The sequence below is a fragment of the Pecten maximus genome, chromosome 17, assembly GCF_902652985.1.
Source record: "Pecten maximus chromosome 17, xPecMax1.1, whole genome shotgun sequence".
Taxonomy (NCBI): Eukaryota; Metazoa; Mollusca; class Bivalvia; order Pectinida; family Pectinidae; genus Pecten; species Pecten maximus.
Window position 1 is genome coordinate 2,190,159 of NC_047031.1, and position 18,556 is coordinate 2,208,714.

The 18,556-nt window shown below is 36.7% G+C and overlaps 3 protein-coding genes across 3 annotated transcripts in view; 2 read left to right on the top strand and 1 right to left on the bottom strand.

The window, feature by feature from the left end:
• Window positions 1-18,556, bottom strand: part of LOC117315980 (E3 ubiquitin/ISG15 ligase TRIM25-like) — a 187,139-nt gene that overhangs the window by 165,702 nt on the left and 2,881 nt on the right. The window lies entirely within an intron of this gene.
• On the top strand, window positions 948-6,746 carry LOC117315984. The gene is made up of 4 exons (XM_033870465.1): window positions 948-1,054; window positions 2,529-2,691; window positions 6,046-6,263; window positions 6,633-6,746. The coding sequence occupies exons 1-3, from the start codon at window positions 994-996 to the stop codon at window positions 6,122-6,124; spliced, it is 303 nt and encodes a 100-aa protein (XP_033726356.1). The 5' UTR covers window positions 948-993; the 3' UTR covers window positions 6,125-6,263; window positions 6,633-6,746.
• LOC117315982 (tripartite motif-containing protein 2-like) lies at window positions 7,808-13,416 on the top strand. Its single transcript, XM_033870463.1, has 2 exons — window positions 7,808-8,547; window positions 10,005-13,416. The coding sequence occupies exon 2, from the start codon at window positions 10,034-10,036 to the stop codon at window positions 11,999-12,001; it is 1,968 nt and encodes a 655-aa protein (XP_033726354.1). The 5' UTR covers window positions 7,808-8,547; window positions 10,005-10,033; the 3' UTR covers window positions 12,002-13,416.

Here is an 18,556-nt window from a genome sequence, read left to right on the forward strand (position 1 = left end):
CGGGGGAGTAAGCATTCGACAAAGCCGCATGAGCTATGGAGTACATCTGAGATCAAAAATGGCGAAACATATGGTTGACAGAAGATAGGGTGATTTTAATTGATAATCGATTCATCGAATGTTTGTCATGTATAACATTTGATATTGATATATAAGCCATGTTTGACGCCATTATATTCATTAGGCTTAGCAAACACCACTGATATATCTTTTGACTATACCAGTAAAGTGTAGAGAAACTTACAATCTCTTCAATATGAGCCTACTATCTAGATAGCTACTTGTTATAGACGAACTATTTCAACATCAATATACATATCGCACGCTCTACTTAATTTAGGGTAACTTATATACTCTTCAATCTCTACTCAATAATTGAGACATGCAAAGCCTTCAAGCATGAACATGCTTACTTCAATCTCCACTGAATACAGGAAACTTACGCAATTTGTAAGCATGTACCTGCTTACTTCAATCATTACTTAATATAGGGAACTTAAAAACACTTTAACATGGAATTGCTTACTTCAATCTTCACTTTATATAGGAAACTTACAAACTTTTCAATCATAAACCAGCTTACTTCAATATTACTTAATATTGTTGAACTTGAAAACTCTTCAATATTGACCTACTGACCTTCATCTTCACTTGATATGGGGGAGTTTTCAAACACGTTAACATGAACCTGCCTACCTCAGTCTTTTCTATTTACCACAGCCTTTACTTAATGGATAACCAACAAACCATAATCATAAACCTGCTTACCTCACAATTATTGATTCTATGAGTTGAATGTCATCTTATGATTTCGCTAATTCGTATTCATGGCATTCGCCGCAGCAACCAATACGCCTGGTTGGCTGGTGAAAAAGTAAAACAGAACGAAACTAGGTTAAGTAATTATACACACGCAGACGTGTTTGCATGTACCTACGGATATTATCGCGTTTGTGACATGAATAAACAAGTCAGCATCGCTACCATATACACATGGACGTTACTGGAATGGCTGGCCTAGTTTTGGTGGTGTTATTGGCGCTTCTTTTGAGAGGTAAGGTAATTCATCTTAATTTTATTAAAATATGTTAAGAAATGGTAAAACATCTAAACTATGCTCAACAAGCTGAAATTGACAAAACCTAAAATAGGTCATGATATGGTTGAGAATTATATTTCTAGTTTTCATCTTTTTGTGCAGCCATTACTTTTTTTTCAAAATAAATGTGATTGATTTGAGGAAGGTTTTAATTGTATTTGTTAATGTCAAATGGTAGTTGTACCTAAGTGATATAATTAGTTTATCCTAGTTTTAACAATAACCCTTAGCAATCGGAGTGATCGGAAGAGAAGATAAAAAGCTATATAACTGTCTCGTGGTATTTGTATCGTCATGGCCGTTACATTTATTGCTAACATATACTGAGAATGACAGTGTATACGGCACGAGTGAGGACAGGAGATAAAACACTCGTCGTGAAATAGCACTAAACTGACTTTATGTCAGAGCATTACAACCATAAATCTACAACAGAAATATAATAATGTTGGCATGCATCTTTGAATGAAACACAAATCAGCATTCTTTCCTGGAGAGGCATATTGTGGCAGGTTTAATTGGAAATATTGTACGTAACACAGGAGCAAGCTATAGGAGAATGGTAGGCTTCGATGAAGATATAACGGGTTAGTGTTTGCTCAATGGAGAACGATATTGAAAAGGAAATGGAATAAGGAAGAGGGTAGCATGACATGATTTAATTATAATTAGTGTACTTAGTGATATAATCGCATTCTAGTTTACGCATGGATGAATTTTCCATATCTCAGTTGGTAGAGCAGTGGACCAGTAAGCCGATGGTCGCGGGATCGATCTCGGATGGAAACGCATTACTCTCTTCATGTGACTAATTACCAAAACGGGCGTAAGGGAAATAGCGCAAATATAAATTTGGTTTGGTTTATTTTGTTTAACGTCATATTAAGAGGCTAAGGTCATCTAAGGACGGCCTCCCGTGCGTGCGACATGCATGCGTGTGGTGAATGCGTATGTGTGTCCTGGGAGGCCGTGGTATATTCGGGTCAAGTCTCCTTGCGATAGGCCGGAACCCCCGCCGATCCATAGTGCTACTTCACTGAAGTATACTGCCGAAGACACCCAGCAGCACACCCCACCCGGTCACATTATACTGACAACGGGCGAACCAGTCGTCCAACTCTAAATATGCTGAGCGCTAAGCAGGATTAGCAACTACCATTTGTAAAGACTCTGGTATGTCTCGGTCAGGGGACAGAACCCAAAGCCTTCCTCACAGGGGCGAAAATAAGAAGTGACATTTATTGTTGATATAACATTAAAATAAAACGACCTAAATTTAGCATCTGTAAAGGTGAACTTAAGACAGACAGAATTAATTGCTCATGTAAATGGACTCTGATTTCGAAAAGTGTTGTTCAAAGAAAAATCGTGGACTTGGAGTTTATTATAATGTTAAATGATTCCGTTTAATCGTCCTTATCAATTGCAGAGGGAATGCCTCTCTTCACGGAACTGCTGGTCAGTCAAGAAAAAATGAATTGGACATCTGCTGAAGAATACTGTGAGGAATTGAACGGTCGTCTGATCGTTCTAGATAGTCAGGAAAAGTTGGATAACTTAACATCTCACGATCAATACAAGGCACAGTATCTGTAAGTATCATCCACTCAATAAAACAGTAATACTATGGGTAGGGATTGTTGCGATGGTGGATGGTTGTTGGTTTAGTCTTGCTGTTCTGATTGTCTTAGAACGAGTTTAAAGAAAAGGTGGGTATCGAGAATCATATCGGTAATTCGGATTTTATAAGAACAAAATACTCTTTTTTCTGAAATGTTATGGTGTCGTTTAAATGGACTTTAGATCCCTAATTATATCTCCAGGTGTATAATTAGTTATCATTTTGTATTTCAACAACTCCACACATCAACGAAAATGAAATCCCCGCGAAAATTATTAGCTATATAGTATCTAGGCAATACGTTTACGGCGTGGTAATACAGGTTCTGTATATCTAAATAATAAAGGTGAGTGTCTGTATGCATCAATGAGTACTAAATACAAATAGCTGTCTAGTATCATAGACACAACAAGGTGAAGTATATAGTCAATTAATCAATAACGAACATGCTTCCCTTTTGATATCAATTAAAGCTGCATGATGAAGTATATATGTCACATGGAAAACAGCCTTATTGAAGTGTTTATGCTATCTGGAAGCTAGTTTAAAAGACTGAAGTTGTGTTTAAAAGTTTAATGCTGAATCTCACATTTTTTTTTTATTTCGTTGATATTTAATCGATGTAACATGATGTGTACATAGCATATAGCATAGTTACACAAACACCATAGGTACAGTTGAGTGTAGACTAAAGGTTACACACAGGTGTACTCCGAGTGCACTCCATTTACCTTCATGTTAAATATATATATGTATTTATAAAGATGTAGGAAAGACAGCGTTACAATTTTATTGTAATACGTTCCTATGAAAGTTGATTGCTTATTGTTTTATATTTTTTTGAAATATAATTTAAATGTAATACATTTTATTAAGGAATTTGAAATAAAATGGTTAAATTTATTATGTATTTACAGAGATGTTTAACTTGGAAGGTAATTTAAATAATGTATACAAATTATATCATGTTAATTATTGATATTAGAATTATACAGTATTAATGAATTATATGTTTTTTAATAAGTGTTGTATCAAACATAAGACATTCTTAAAACGAAAGGAAAATATAACTACTCAGTGAAGGTTTGGTGTTAACTGCTGATTGACTGGCCAGCAGAGACTATATATGTAATATATACGTTTCTATGGCAAGTAATTATAAAATAAACTAAATTAATTTGGTTAATTTAAATGTATCATTAAAGAAGTTTTTATTATATATTTACGAGCATTACCTGGTCTATTGCTTTAATACAATGTTTACACAAGTATGACATCGTGTACTACACACAATATGTGTCAGTATCTGGTATTTTTACCAATGACTGAATCTGGTCAGACACGCATGAGTGCTGTGCCAGGTGAGTTAATTAGTAGTCAGCTGCAGGACCTGTCATAAGGGTGTGTAAAGCAGGGCGTATAACCTCAGATTAGATTACTGCTTCCGTTCAGCCATGACTATTTGGACAGCAATAGTATATCCTTACATGAAGGAAAGGATTAATGTTGTAGCTTTCCATCTGAGTAGAAAGGAGATAACTGCGTGCAGACGTTATGATTTCTCTGATATACAAAGATAGGTTGTTTTGTTTTAAAAAATAAATGTATGACGTATCTTTAATTTAAAATCATGATATAATGTTTGGCCTATTTATGTTTCTGCTGGTTGTTCAACTTTAATTAGATTGTAAACAATATAGATAAGATGGACATGTGCAATGACCTATTCATATACGATATATACGGCCACGGTCAAATTAAGGCGTAACATGGTTAGCAAATTGGTTTATAGGGTTAAGAACACATGGTAGTATGTATACATTCACCACTTCCCAAAACCAATCTAAAGCCTTACCTGTAATTATTACATATTGTTATCATCCTGTCACTAGAAATCTAGAGCTCTGGATACAGTTTGCGTCTAGGGCAGTCGGACACCAGTAGCACTATGTACAATTTACCTGTAAAACTGAGCTGTTGGAGAACTACATTGTTTTCTATCCCTAATGATTCAATATATATCATAGTATGTGTCATTCATATAGTTTATGCAACAAATACAGTTAAAAATCATGAATGGACAGTGGTCGCTCAAGTTAATAATAAAATCATAGATTTACTTTTTTAACATAAACATTATGTAAAGCTAGCTACAGTTAGTATGTGGGATGTTTGATAAGTATCTATTAAACTCACACTATGTTATCTATGGTGGTTTACATATTGACCTCTGATACTGAACAAATTGATCATTCAAGCTATTTTAACAAGTTTTTTTAATTCATATATTATAAAAGGACATGTTGTTTGATAAATCAATGCATAGTTTAGACCAGTTTGAGAAAAAGTATGTTTTGTCTTTTTATATATATTTATAATTATGACTAAAAATGTTTTTGAAACGGTGCTATGATAGGACTGGATATTTATGTACATTACATAACTCTGGTGTGTGAACTGTTAAGCAATTAACAAGTGGTTGTTAGTGGCTAACTGACATAAACATTGTCAACAACTCAAAGCCTGGTTTCCAAAACGGAATTGTAAATTTGATTTCATGTAAATAGTAAACCAAGTGATACTTATCCAGATTAAAAATCACTTTTCTTTTGCAATTAAACAGAAGTAAATTGACCAATTGTTTTTACGTATCATTACTAGGCCTGGGTCTTCGGCATTTAATTTGTTAAGCTACTTGTCTATTTCGGCAAAACAAGCGTTAAATGCAAAGTGTAAATACAAACAAACACTGGTTCCGCAATATTCTATCAAAGTGACGAAAAAAAAAAAAAAAAAAAACTCAGCTGGTATGTTAAAAAAAATAAACCGTCGAAAGTAAAGTATTTGAACAATTACAAACAGTATTAAGGAAAGTACCAGATAGCTCCAATCAGCATACATACTATTGCCATTTGCTCCACATTATCCCGCTGACACAATACTAAGAGGCAATTACCACCCATAACACCCAGTGCCCAAGGCTATAACACCCAGTGGGTCATGTGACAATAAAAAAAACTTGATTTTTTTTGTTGGTTCAGTTTTTTCAAAGTTGAGGAAAATGGTAAGACAATATAAATATAAGAACTGGACAGCGATTTTAATATTGTTATAGTCGATATGGAAGCACGATGTATGGTGGGCAAATGTAACATGGGAACCCTAACAGGTTTCCCATGCCATTGAAAGCACTGTCCATTACTTAAATAAATGCATTTAACTTTTTTTTTCTCTGATAAAGTTCCGCCAGGATTTGTATCATCGACATTGCGTAAATCTACTGAAATTACTGCAATATTGATGTTTCACTTTTGTTGTCTTAAAGGGACGAGGAAAGGTACTGGACTGGTATGAGATTCAATGACTCAGTTAGGTGTGACCTGACTAAGGACTATAACCCATGAGTGTATACCGGCTGGGGTAGATGGGCAAATGAAGATAATGAACCTAACTGGTGCCCTCGCCAGCAATGTGTCAAATTGGGACTTAATTTGATGAGTTCGGCTCTTTGTAAATCCAGATATCGAGTTTTATGTGAAACAGGTAAGTATTCATCATAATGAAATGCTGAAACCGATGTGAACTAAGTCATATAAGGTCGGCTATATCTTGTATAACATTTCCTGAGGAAATGGATTATGGTTATATTTCCATTACCAAATTTTCCCTATTTCGTCATAAGTTTATGGTAGCAGTGAACTTAAAGTATTATGCATGCTATCAAATCAATATTATACATTTTAGCAAGATAGTAAGAGGTATCAAAAGATAAAATTGGTCGTTCACTTTATGTAAATCTATCGTCTTTACCATTTCAAGAAGTACCATTTTGATGACCAGTGGAAATGGGTCAAATACATGTAGTAATTGACATTTAGTTAGACTTAAAAAATAACTGATGTTTCTTTTCAGAAATGGTTCACACAACAGCAGTGCAGGATCAGACAATAACATCATCAACAGAATTAATGGAAGTAAATGATACCAGATCTACGGATACATCCACAGATTTCATCATATCAGAACCTGAACCATCGTATACTGTTTATATTGCGACTTCTAGGACGGAAGCGGATATGACGTCATATGATCCGACAACATCTGTTATGTCAGCTATAACCACGGGAGCGGCTCTTGTCCCCTTTACAGTAGAAAACCACACATGTAGTAGATGTTGCTCCTCTCAGAACGTAACTTCACGAACACTTGACCAATACGAGCTTGAAGAGAGCATTGCCGCCTTAAGGGCCCAGTTGACAGTAAACAAAACCGAATTATCTGCCTACAAGCGTAAACTCATCAGCGTGTATGACTCTCGACCCTGTAGTGTAGTCATGGGAGGTGTAGCTTGTGCGATTCTGGTCACGGTTATAGGAGTGATAGTGTTACCAGACGTATTGGCACTTGGTATGGTCATGTGTAAACAGACTCAACACAAGATCTTGATCATATAGTCTGACAACGACCACTTGCCACCTTGTGTAGCGAAACTTATCAACCAAAAGAAAACAAAGTGTTCATGGAAAAGTAACATTTGCTTCGAAAATGTTTTAGTTAGATATTCTATTTATTTTGTCGTGTTTCTAGGGGGAATTGACAGAGGACAGCGAATTTCCTGGTGGATTCTCTCATTATATTTGGACTTGTATATAAAACAACACAATATCTTGATCATTTAATATGGCAACGACCACTTGCCACCTTGTGTATCGAAACATATAAGCAAACAAAATGTGTTAATTGAAAAGTAACATTTGCTAGCGCGCATTATGAAGATTGTCTGTAAAGCTCTGGCATCTATATAGACCATATAATCCATAAAAAGACAGTTTAATGCTTAAATAGACATAAAAAACATGTAATATCACAGATGAGCAAATAAGTAATAGCCAGAAAGTCTTGATAAAGTAGTTATTACTGGTATAATTTAAAATGAGTCAATACAAAATCTTTTGGCATTTTGAATGATAATAGTGACGTAGAATTCCTGACACGTTCTGGTAAAATGTTCCATGTAGATGGACCCTGGTAATTAAAAGATCTCTTAAACATTTTTGTTTTAAAAGCAAGAATGTAAAATGAATTATTTCACGATGCCCTAGTATACCTTGACTTGACAGCGGAGACAAATCTAAAATTATTCAAACAATTAGGAGCCAAGCCATGTAAAACTTTATACATCAGAACTGACTGGGTGATTAGACGTGTTTTGAGAATGTCAGCCAGTTCAACTTTTTAAACATATCACGGGATGGAGTATTAACATTACATTTTAAGATTATTCTTGCAGCCCTTTTGAGTAGTTTATCTAGCCTGCCAGTGCTATTTTGAGAAGTATTTCCCCAGATGTTTACACAATAATTAAAATGGGGATTCACAAAACAGTTAGCTCTCACCAAGAGTATTGATTATCTGCAATTTGAGTACCAATTATTTTGATAAATGTCAGCATAACACACATTGCTCTCAAATACATATTTATATCAGATGTATTATCGTCAAGGTTAAAATTGATATAATGCATGAATGCAATGTATCGTTAAGATACGTTCACCCTGCATGATCATAACAATCAATGACGTTTGCATTTATAAATAAATCAAAATAAATAAATACATATATAAAAAAAAAAAAACCGTCTACACATATACCAAAAATTGATATCTACATTTGTCCAAAAAACATTACATAATCCAATAATACCGTATCCGGAATGTTGGAACCGGCTGCAGCCAGTGATCAGTATACTACACACGACAAGGGAGTTAACTAATGACTCGTCGCCGTACACGATCTGTGGTTTTCTCGTTCTTTATTGCTTTCTAGGGTGAGTATTACGTCCGAAATTATTATTGCTTTACTAGCTTACTGCTATACACATAAACTATATAGATATATCTGTATGTTATATATCAAGTACGCATTTTAAAGCTGATAAACATCCGCTGTATTGATACCTACACAGATCGAAAGTGAAAACGCCACGCCCTATTGTATGGTTACTTTGTAGCGAGCAACTGTCGCTAAATCTTTCATTTTATCTCCTGACTGTCTTGAAAATATGCGTTTACAGACGTAAAATTATGATTGGCGAGACCATTTAAATCCATCATCTTTAAATATGAACCTTTTTCGGTGTAAAATTCCGGAATGCTCAAATACTGTTTCTAACACAAATGCTCAGAACCATGTTTTATTAACATGTATCTTTGACTGACACCATAACAGTGTGAATTATCTAAAACAGTTTAATTATCAAGTCAACGTGTAAAATACTATATTTGTATCTGATTGAAATGGTGTTTTTCTGTAAGGCCGAGTTTGGTTGGATGACACAATGGTACATATTAACTTGACTTACATCTAGGTGGTTATTGACAGATTTATTTTTATTTTATTTTTTACCTTAAAAAGCATGGAGTCATCTGCTCGAACACGGTCGTATTTTTACCCCAGTTTCACCCCACAAGAAGTGTCCGAGATACATGTGTGACGTGTATTTGGGTGTATTTTCTGGAGATTGTTGTGTATTTATGTTCGTCTGCTTGTGATAGCGTGAAATTGATATACAACCTGTTTTGTAATTATACATTAAATAAAGTTTACGTTTTACGCCTGCGTTGATGTCAATATTTACGATAAGGTAGCTTTAGTTTAGATATATTTAAATAATTAACTTGATTTATGGCCCAGCCGGCCTGTTGTAATAGACAAGTTCTCCTCATGCGATCAGCATACTATTAAGTATTATGACAATCTGCATATGCGTACTATATTGATGACAAAATTGAAGTGTTATTTAAATATTCCGTGTACTATTTTGTTTGCCAATTAGCACGCGGCCATCTTCCAGCTGTTTCTTTTAATGAACAAAAATAATTCGGTAAAGCGGGAATTATGAATTTTATATATGATCTTTAAGCGATTACCATTTCGTTTTAAGTTAGGTGAATGTATATATAAGCGTTGAACTGTTTTGCGTGGTATTGGTGATTGATTTTAACTTCGGAGATTTGTAAGCAAACACACCATAATGCACTATTGGGCATCGTGTTGTTAGTTTGTAAGGCGTTGAGATAGATTATACATACCACATAGACACAGTTCAACGCGTAAGTAATGTCATATATGAATGATACTATGAATGTTTTCACGGAAATGTAATTATAAGTGAATAGATGGTGATAATGAATACTTAATTCATAACAATGCTCCTCACTTTGTAAAAGTAATTAAATTATATAAACTGCCTAGAGAAAAAAAATGCATACTTCCTTTTTGCAGGTCTGTGTTCATCCATCTGGACGCTCATAATGGCCGAAGGTGGACGTTCTCCGGAACTAGACTTTCACTTACTTGACTGTCCTATCTGTCTTGAGAGACTTCGGAAACCAAAGTCCTTACCCTGTCTCCACTGCTTTTGTCAGGAATGCCTCGGGACCTACATCACCAAGGAGTTGTTGGGGAAGATGGCGTCAGAAACATTATTCCCTTGTCCTGTCTGTAGGAGGGAGATACTGTCTTTCAATCCTCTGGAATCTAAGGACAAATGGGCAGAACAGTTCCCTACTAACGCTATAATCCAGGACCTCATTAAGCTCAAAGAACGATCATTTGAACCACTGTACTGTAAACCCTGTCAGACAAAAGGTAACATGACTAACCCCGCGAAATCCTGGTGCAAAAAGATGGACGAGACATTTTGCGAGACGTGTAAGGTACAGCTACATGATAACATACACAGTGACTGTGACATCTTGGATATAACTGGATGTTGTGGAGCGCGACCAAAACAGGAAAAGTCAGTCCCTCGATGTGACCAGCACGATAAGAAGAAGGTTTGGTATTGTGAGGACCATCAACTCTTAGGATGCCAGATATGCGTTTTCAAAGATCACAGGCGTTGTGAAGTGGTGACAACAGCGATGGAATATTTTCAGAAATTAAAAGATGGATCACAGCTGGCAGACATACAGGACATGTTGAAGAAAAACGCGGAGGTTGTTGACTTTATAGTGAAGGACTTTGACGAACAACTTCAAAATCTGGTACAGAACCAGGAAACCGCATTGCAAAGTATCACTGCTCTACGTCAAAAGGTCGATAAACGGTTAAACAAGCTACAGAAGGACGTAACAGACAAGTTGATCGCGTCGTTCAAAGAAGAGAAGAGAAACACGGAGGCGTCATTACGGCAGTGTGAACGTCTGATGAATAGTATGCTGAATACCATGAAGTCGTCCGTTACTGCCGTAGAAGGAAATGACCACATTGAGACGATAGTGTTGTACCAGAGAGGACAGGCAGAGGTGGAGTCGTGTAAGGCCCTGATAACGGACATGAGAAAGTCGTACACGTCCGTCAGCATCAAACATCATTGTGCAAGTGGACTCCACAATGTTAATGATGACGCAATGGGAAAGATCATAATCAAGAAACAACCTCGGCGTATTCCTGGAAGCCATTGTCATATAGTACCTTACTTGTTAGAATGCAACGTGAAGAGAATCAGAAAATTCAGCATAAAGATACCATCAGATCAAAACGATTGCTATGGCCATGGTGTTGTGTACCTCCCAAGTGATCAAATAGTGATAAGTGATGACCGAAACAATAAAATAAAACTGTTTACAGACAAAGGCCAGTTCCTGGACGAGTTGACTATTCGAGGAAGTCCTAATGATCTGTGTCTGGTGGACAACAACACTGTGGCAGTCGCTGTCGACAGTCCTGGTGGTATACGTGTCGTGAAAGTCAAGGCATCCAAACTCTCCCTGTCGTCTGAGATCAGGATGTCAAATGGTGAGGACTGCTACGGTATAACACATACAGATGGGGAGTTTGTCATAGGTACATATGGTGGAGGGGTGTACAGTGTTACAAAGGGCGGCGTGGCTGACTTGTTACGTCGGTACAAGAGTACATGTCACTCAATCACTCATGACACAGTAAAGGGAGATACACTCGTCAGTATCTATAATGACATTCCAAAAGCAGTCGCGGTGTCCAGACTTTCGGCTAATAAACGTCACACGGACATGATGAAGGTCGGCGTCGTGAGGTGTCCCAGGGGAATAGACGTAGACAGGGAGGGAAACATTTACGTTTGTGGTGATATTTCACACAACGTAGTACAGATGTCTGGGGACGGGACACACGCAAGGGAACTGCTGACGTCTTCGAACGGAATGAACAATCCAATGGCAATATCTGTAAATGGTGACAAGTTTGTTGTCACTAATTATGGAAACAACCATATCCGGGTCTTTGGGCTTTACTAATGTGTATAACATACACAAGCACGACAAGCACGAGATCACTTGAGATGTACATTTACCATCACAATCGAAGTGCATGGTGACATATTATGACTTAAAACAGCAATAACGACATTTTATATACAACTCCAACTGCTACAAAATCGCAAAAATCGCCGGTTTCCAATTAAACTTTGATTAAGTATTCCTTTTATCAAACGGAATGTAATACCATTGCTGTTATGATAATTTGATCTTAATACCAACAATTTCCATTTCATGTTTTACCTGATATCACTAGTTCGAAGCATATGCGTTTCGGTTATGGTCTGATTGTGTGTACTACACCTTGAAGATGGAATACTGGAAACGTCGTGGTGTCCAGACTGTCGGTGGACAAACGTCACACGGACGTGCTGAAGGTCGGAGTCGTGAGTCGTCCCTGGGGAATAGACGTTCACAGGGAGAGAAACATCTACGTGTGTGGTTATATGTCACACAACGTTGTACATATGTCTGGAGACGGGACACAAGTCAGGGAACTGCTGACGTAATCGGGCGGAATTAAATACCCATGGGCAAAATCGATAAATGGTAAACTCAACTTCACTCGACGTCTTAACTGGCTCCGTGGCGCAGATGAGGATAATTATATTCGGGTCTTTCAGCTGTACTAGTGTGAATAGAAGATTAGATTCCCTTGTCGAGAACTGTATTGTTTACTCAAGCTATCGGCGTCACCATGTTCCAAACACTGATGCGTGACAAATACAGTTTTCTCATGATGTATATATGGTAAATAACTGCAAATGGTGATAAACTAGCGATATTATTCAGCTTTAAAATGTTTAAAACAGACACAAATGTAGGCCGATAGTTTGAGATGTTTGTTTACCGTAACAGTCTGATAAAATTCCGCTTTATTATGTATAAATGACATACAGCTGTGAGCTGATCACGAAAACAGTTTACCGTATCAGACTCCTGGTCACATTCTGCTTTATTTTTATTGATGAGAGTTAATGATGTTATTAGTTAAATAGTTTATATTATTGGGTTGTACTTAAGGTTCGTCACCTGTGTATCGTAGTGTGGAAATTACCGTGTTACTATTTATAGACGTGTGTGGTGTCTTACCTGTAGTCGTCTATTTCTGTATGTCCGTATTTGGGGTTGTTGACAAGTTATATACAAATTAAAAGTGTGAATTTGAGAAAAAGCGCGCAAGTGTGAGTGAAGGCTTAACAAAACCGTTCGTACACCGCGGTAAACTCGCAGTTGGCCTTACTAGGACGACAGAACGTATCCTCTGTGGTCCTGTCGGCACGGCCCAGACTTATACTCTGACATGATTTTACCTGACATATAGGTGGAATGGAAGGGTTTGCTTTTCCTATTGTATGCCTCCGGTCTAATAATAAAAAAGACTCGAACTAGCAGGATGTTTTGAATTTGTTAATTCAGAAAAAATGTCCATGTGCATGTACGAAACAGCAAGTTTACCATAACATTAGATGTAAACGCACTGTGGCAAATTGTGAAAAAGCAACAAAGAGATATGAAAATGACGTAACCAAACAGTTAATCATCGAAATCATCAAATAAATAAATAAACAAACAAACTAACAAACAAGTCCTAGGGCAGTTTTGAATGAGATTAGAAATGTAAACTGGCAGATCGGCGGCCATTTTTATTTGATACTTAATCAATATAATAGTTAATCAGATTGTTCATGCATGTCTCCTTTAGATCGTACATGTTTTAGTCTGTTTTAAAACTTTGCAGGGAAATGTATGTTCGACTATATTGAATGATATTACTTATACCTCACCTCCTTGGTATGATTCAAAAATCTCCTTCCCTGGTATCACTTATACCTCCCCTCCCAGGTATAACTAACATTTCCACTCCCAGGTATCACGTATACCTCCCTTCCCAGGTATCACTTATACCTTCCCTCCCAGGTATCACTTATACCTCCCCTCCCAGATATCACTTATACCTCCCCTCCCAGGTATCACTTATACCTCCCCTCCCAGGTATCACTTATACCTCCCCTCCAAGGTATAACTTATCACTGCCCTCTCAGGTATCACTTATACCTCCCCTATCAGATATCACTTATACCTCCCCCTCCCAGGTATGATTTATATCTCCCCTCTCAGGTATCACTTATACCTCCCCTCTCAGGTATCACTTATACCTCCCCTCCCAGGTATCACTTATACCTCCCCTCCCAGGTATCACTTATACCTCCCCTCCCAGGTATCACTTATACCTCCCCTCCCAGGTATCACTTATCCCTCCCCTCTCAGGTATCACTTATACCTCCCCTCCCAGGTATCACTTATACCTCCCTTCCCAGGTATCACTTATACCTCCCCCTCCCAGGTATCATTTATATCTCCCCTCTCAGGTATCACTTATACCTCCCCCTCCCAGGTATCACTTATACCTCCCCTCCCAGGTATCACTTATCACTGCCCTCTCAGGTATCACTTATACCTCCCCTCTCAGGTATCACTTATCACTCCCCTCTCAGGTATCACTTATACCTGTCCTATCAGGTATCACTTATACCTCCCCTCCCAAGTATCACTTATCACTCCCCTCTCATGTATCACTTATACCTCCCCTCTCAGGTATCACTTATACCTCCCCCTCCCAGGTATCACTTATACCTCCCCTCTCAGGTATCACTTATACCTCCCCCTCCCAGGTATCACTTATACCTCCCCCTCCCAGGTATCACGAATACCTCCCCTCCCAGCTATCCAGTAAACAGATACTTGTACTGACATTGAACCTTAGGCTTCCTGTGGGGCTATATTATCCTCTCCCATAGTCCATCTAACGTACTTTATTGGGGACCTTTTTTTTTTTTTTTTTTTTTTACATAATTTGCACTTTGACAAAAACTTTAATTGTTTGTGTTTATAATTGCACTAGGGTGAAGATATTTGACATTGGCGTCCATTTCAGGTTAGACTTGTTCACTCCAAGAGTCAAGCTAAGGAATTTTTGGAAAAATAAAACCCTGCTTTATGACACGTTTTGGACTTATCAGAGATTTTCAAGCTATCTCTGAACGGTGTCAATTAAGGTTAAGTATCAAAAATTAATTCTGTCGGGTACATATTATGTATCGTATTCATGTAATATATGTATATATATATTTTTTTTTGCTTTATTCGAATAGACGTAACAGCCGGACAATGACTAGACTGGCTAAACAGCTGATTCCACATTGTCGGGGAAGGTTGTCAAATGGAGGAATTAACAAGATATAGGAAATGTTTGGAAACAAAGTTAAAACAGAAAAGAAAAGAGTCATTGCGTATTCACCTTAATTGTTCACATCGGTCCGGCTTATCGTGATGAATCAACAATGTTTTCATACGCATCAAATTTGACGTTTACACACTTTAAGACGATGCTTCCGTTACTAAGCTTATATAACGGACACAAACCGGAAATATCTATATATAAATTCAAAGTTAATTCGAGTTTCTCTCTCCTTCCGTGTCAAATATAATTCGTTTATTCTAACATGATAATACATTAGAAAGGGAACAAGTAGCTTGTTTTATGTCTTAGCCAATTGATTAAAAGTGTGTGCTTTCCATTTAGTTTGATTTCAGTATTAGTGGCAGTGGCCCGTGTCGGGCAAAATTTAAGATGTCCATCATAAACGTGTTCGGCGGTGGGTATGTATACAGTTGTGTGATCGGAAAATACACCCAACACATCGTGTACACACCATACATACCTCAATTAAATCGTAACATCTGACGACATTGTGTGTTAAATTGTAGTCCGTATCAGATATAAAATGAATATGTAACCAACTCCATTGACCGATACAGATGTATAGGACATATCTTACATATTTCTTTATTTTCATAACGTAGATACTCAACGCTTCAGGAGACATTCTGAAATATATATACCGAAACACTCTATGATATTATAGAAAAGAAACGCTTTAATCAAATATTTGTATATAATGAATAACTTGCCAGACTATACGGAATGTGTCGTATCAAGGACATATATATATAGATTACAATCCTATGAGAGTTGTGGAATACATTTTACTATCTGTCAAATTAAAAATGAAATTCAAGTCATCTACGATGACCTATACATACATCTTTATACAGTATATATTTCAATATTTCTCATTTTTATTTTTCAAAACGTACAAATTCAAATAAAAGTCGCCAGGCGTTATTCGAAAATATTCAACCCTTTCTATAGACGTACTAAATAATAACCGTTTTAATCAGACTTGCTGAATAATCAGACGTGTATCTATATGATATAACTAACCAGAACATATTGTCGCAGCATCTAATATTAACATGTTTGAATATGAACTAGACAAACGCTGGCGAAACCAAGAACAACCAAAGCCAGTATCAAACCCTGGATCGCTGTATACCCGAAGTTATTTATCAAATAATAAATATTGTATAACACATACTGAATTAATATTGATACAATCGCACATTTATTATATCGTTCGCAAATCGTGCTGACTTTGTACACACATCACACATTGGATATTAATGATAATATATGACAGCAAACACCTCTTTGTTAGGAGGGACCGCGGTGGTTAGAGTGTCCCGGCACTTTAACACTAGCCCTCCAACTCTTGGTAACGAGATTGAAACCTACGTGGGGCAGTTGCCAGGTACTGACCGTAGGCCGGTGGTTTTCTCCGGGTACTTCGGCTTTCCTCCACCTTTAAAACCTGCCACGTCCCTACATGACCCTGGCTGTTAACAGGACGTTAACGAAAAAAAAAAACCTATTTGTTAGGATCCAGTACCTAGGTTGGTTCATAACGTCGTTATTACGTACTGGACCTTTCGACACATCATCAGTTATATAGAGGATATCTAACAGTGTCTTCAGTAATACCAAATATATTTCACGAGTGGGGCTAATATTTTGATATTTTTCACGAGTGCGCAGCACGAGTGAAAAATATAAAAATATTAGCCACACGAGTGAAATATATTTGGTATTACTGAAGACACTGTTAGATATTCTGTTTATTACATTTTTTATCAACGAAAACCCTACCCCGTATGCTAACCAGGACTACAGCGATAATTTGTAAACAAAAACAGTAGTTTCCCCTGTCCAGGTGCTGACATATATGTCGGGCTCTCTGATTGGTCAATTATTTTGGTATTTTCTAATCTTTAATTTGATTGGTCAAATCAGCAAAAGTGATATTTTTCACTAGTGAAAAATATGATATTCTTCACTAGTGAAAAATATCACTTTTATAGACTGAATAATTTTTGATATTTCACTGGTAAAAATGTAATAAATTGATGTTTTAGATATAAACTAAAACAAATATATATAGATAATCGAATAACATGTACACACCACGTTAACGTTATAGATACAGACACGAGGTAAATACAACTGTATTTATTAACTTTTAATGTGTTAATGGAGATAACTTTTATTTAATTTACCGGTAATTTAATCAATCATATATAATAAATTTGGACGAATTATACGCATAAAGTTCAATTTGATATATACCTTAGTTCATAAAACATTAATATATTGTTTTATGTTGCTATATCCGGAATTATGATACCGCCCGCCGCCAGTGATCTGTATATTATACACAACAAGGAAGTAAAGGAATGACTCGTTGCCTGTAAACGATCGATGGTTTTATCGTAGTTTAGAGCATTTTAGGGTGAGTATTACGGCTAAAACTGACATTGATAGTCCGACTTGCTATATTATACACAATAGATAGGTATGTATAGTATAATATATATATTACATGCATTTGTTAGCTGATAAACAGCCGCTGTATTCAGAGCTTCACAAATCGAAAGTGAAAACGCGACATCCTGTTGTATGAGTTCTTGGTATTATGTAAATGTCATGGAGTCTGTGATTATTATTTCCTGACTGTCAAACGTCCGGTTATAGACGTATAATCACAGGGACATGTCTAGTCTTATATTAGAAAATGTCAGAAATACCTATATTTCAATATATATGTATTTCTGGTTACGTTTAAGATAAGACTAGACATGCTGTGGTATATTTATGTTTGGAGAGACCATTAAAGTTATGCATCCTAAAATAAAAACCGTCACCGGTGTTATTTGACTGATAAATAATGAATTATATAATATTGTGAATTATCAGGAAACAATTTGTTCTGAAATAAATCTATAAAATACTATTATTTGTACAACAGGTGTCTGGGTCTGGTTAGTATGAATTAGAGTAGAGATAACATTTTCCTCTATTAATACTAGCCAGAAGTAGACGCTTTTGTCTGTACATTATTTAAATACACAGAGTTGTATACGGCGCGAATGCTTGCCGAGTTCAGCCGGGTGGCTCAGTGGTAGTTTGTAACAAACTTGTCTTTCCCCTAGGCGGTCAGGGTTCGATTTTCTCTTCCCTTTGGACTCCAGCTTCCTCCCGCAATGTGACCCCTCAAACGCTTCCATCTGGTCAAGCAAGTGTGAATAATATAATTTGATACAACTTGTTTGATTTGTTTAGTTTAGTTTGACGTC

Coding starts and splice junctions, on each gene's coding strand:
- LOC117315984 (XM_033870465.1), top strand. CDS start 994: ATGGACGTTACTGGAATGGCTGGCCTAGTTTTGGTGGTGTTATTGGCG. Junction 1,055..2,528: donor ATTGGCGCTTCTTTTGAGAG/GTAAGGTAATTC, acceptor TATCAATTGCAG/AGGGAATGCCTCTCTTCACG. Junction 2,692..6,045: donor CAATACAAGGCACAGTATCT/GTAAGTATCATC, acceptor GTTGTCTTAAAG/GGACGAGGAAAGGTACTGGA.
- LOC117315982 (XM_033870463.1), top strand. CDS start 10,034: ATGGCCGAAGGTGGACGTTCTCCGGAACTAGACTTTCACTTACTTGAC.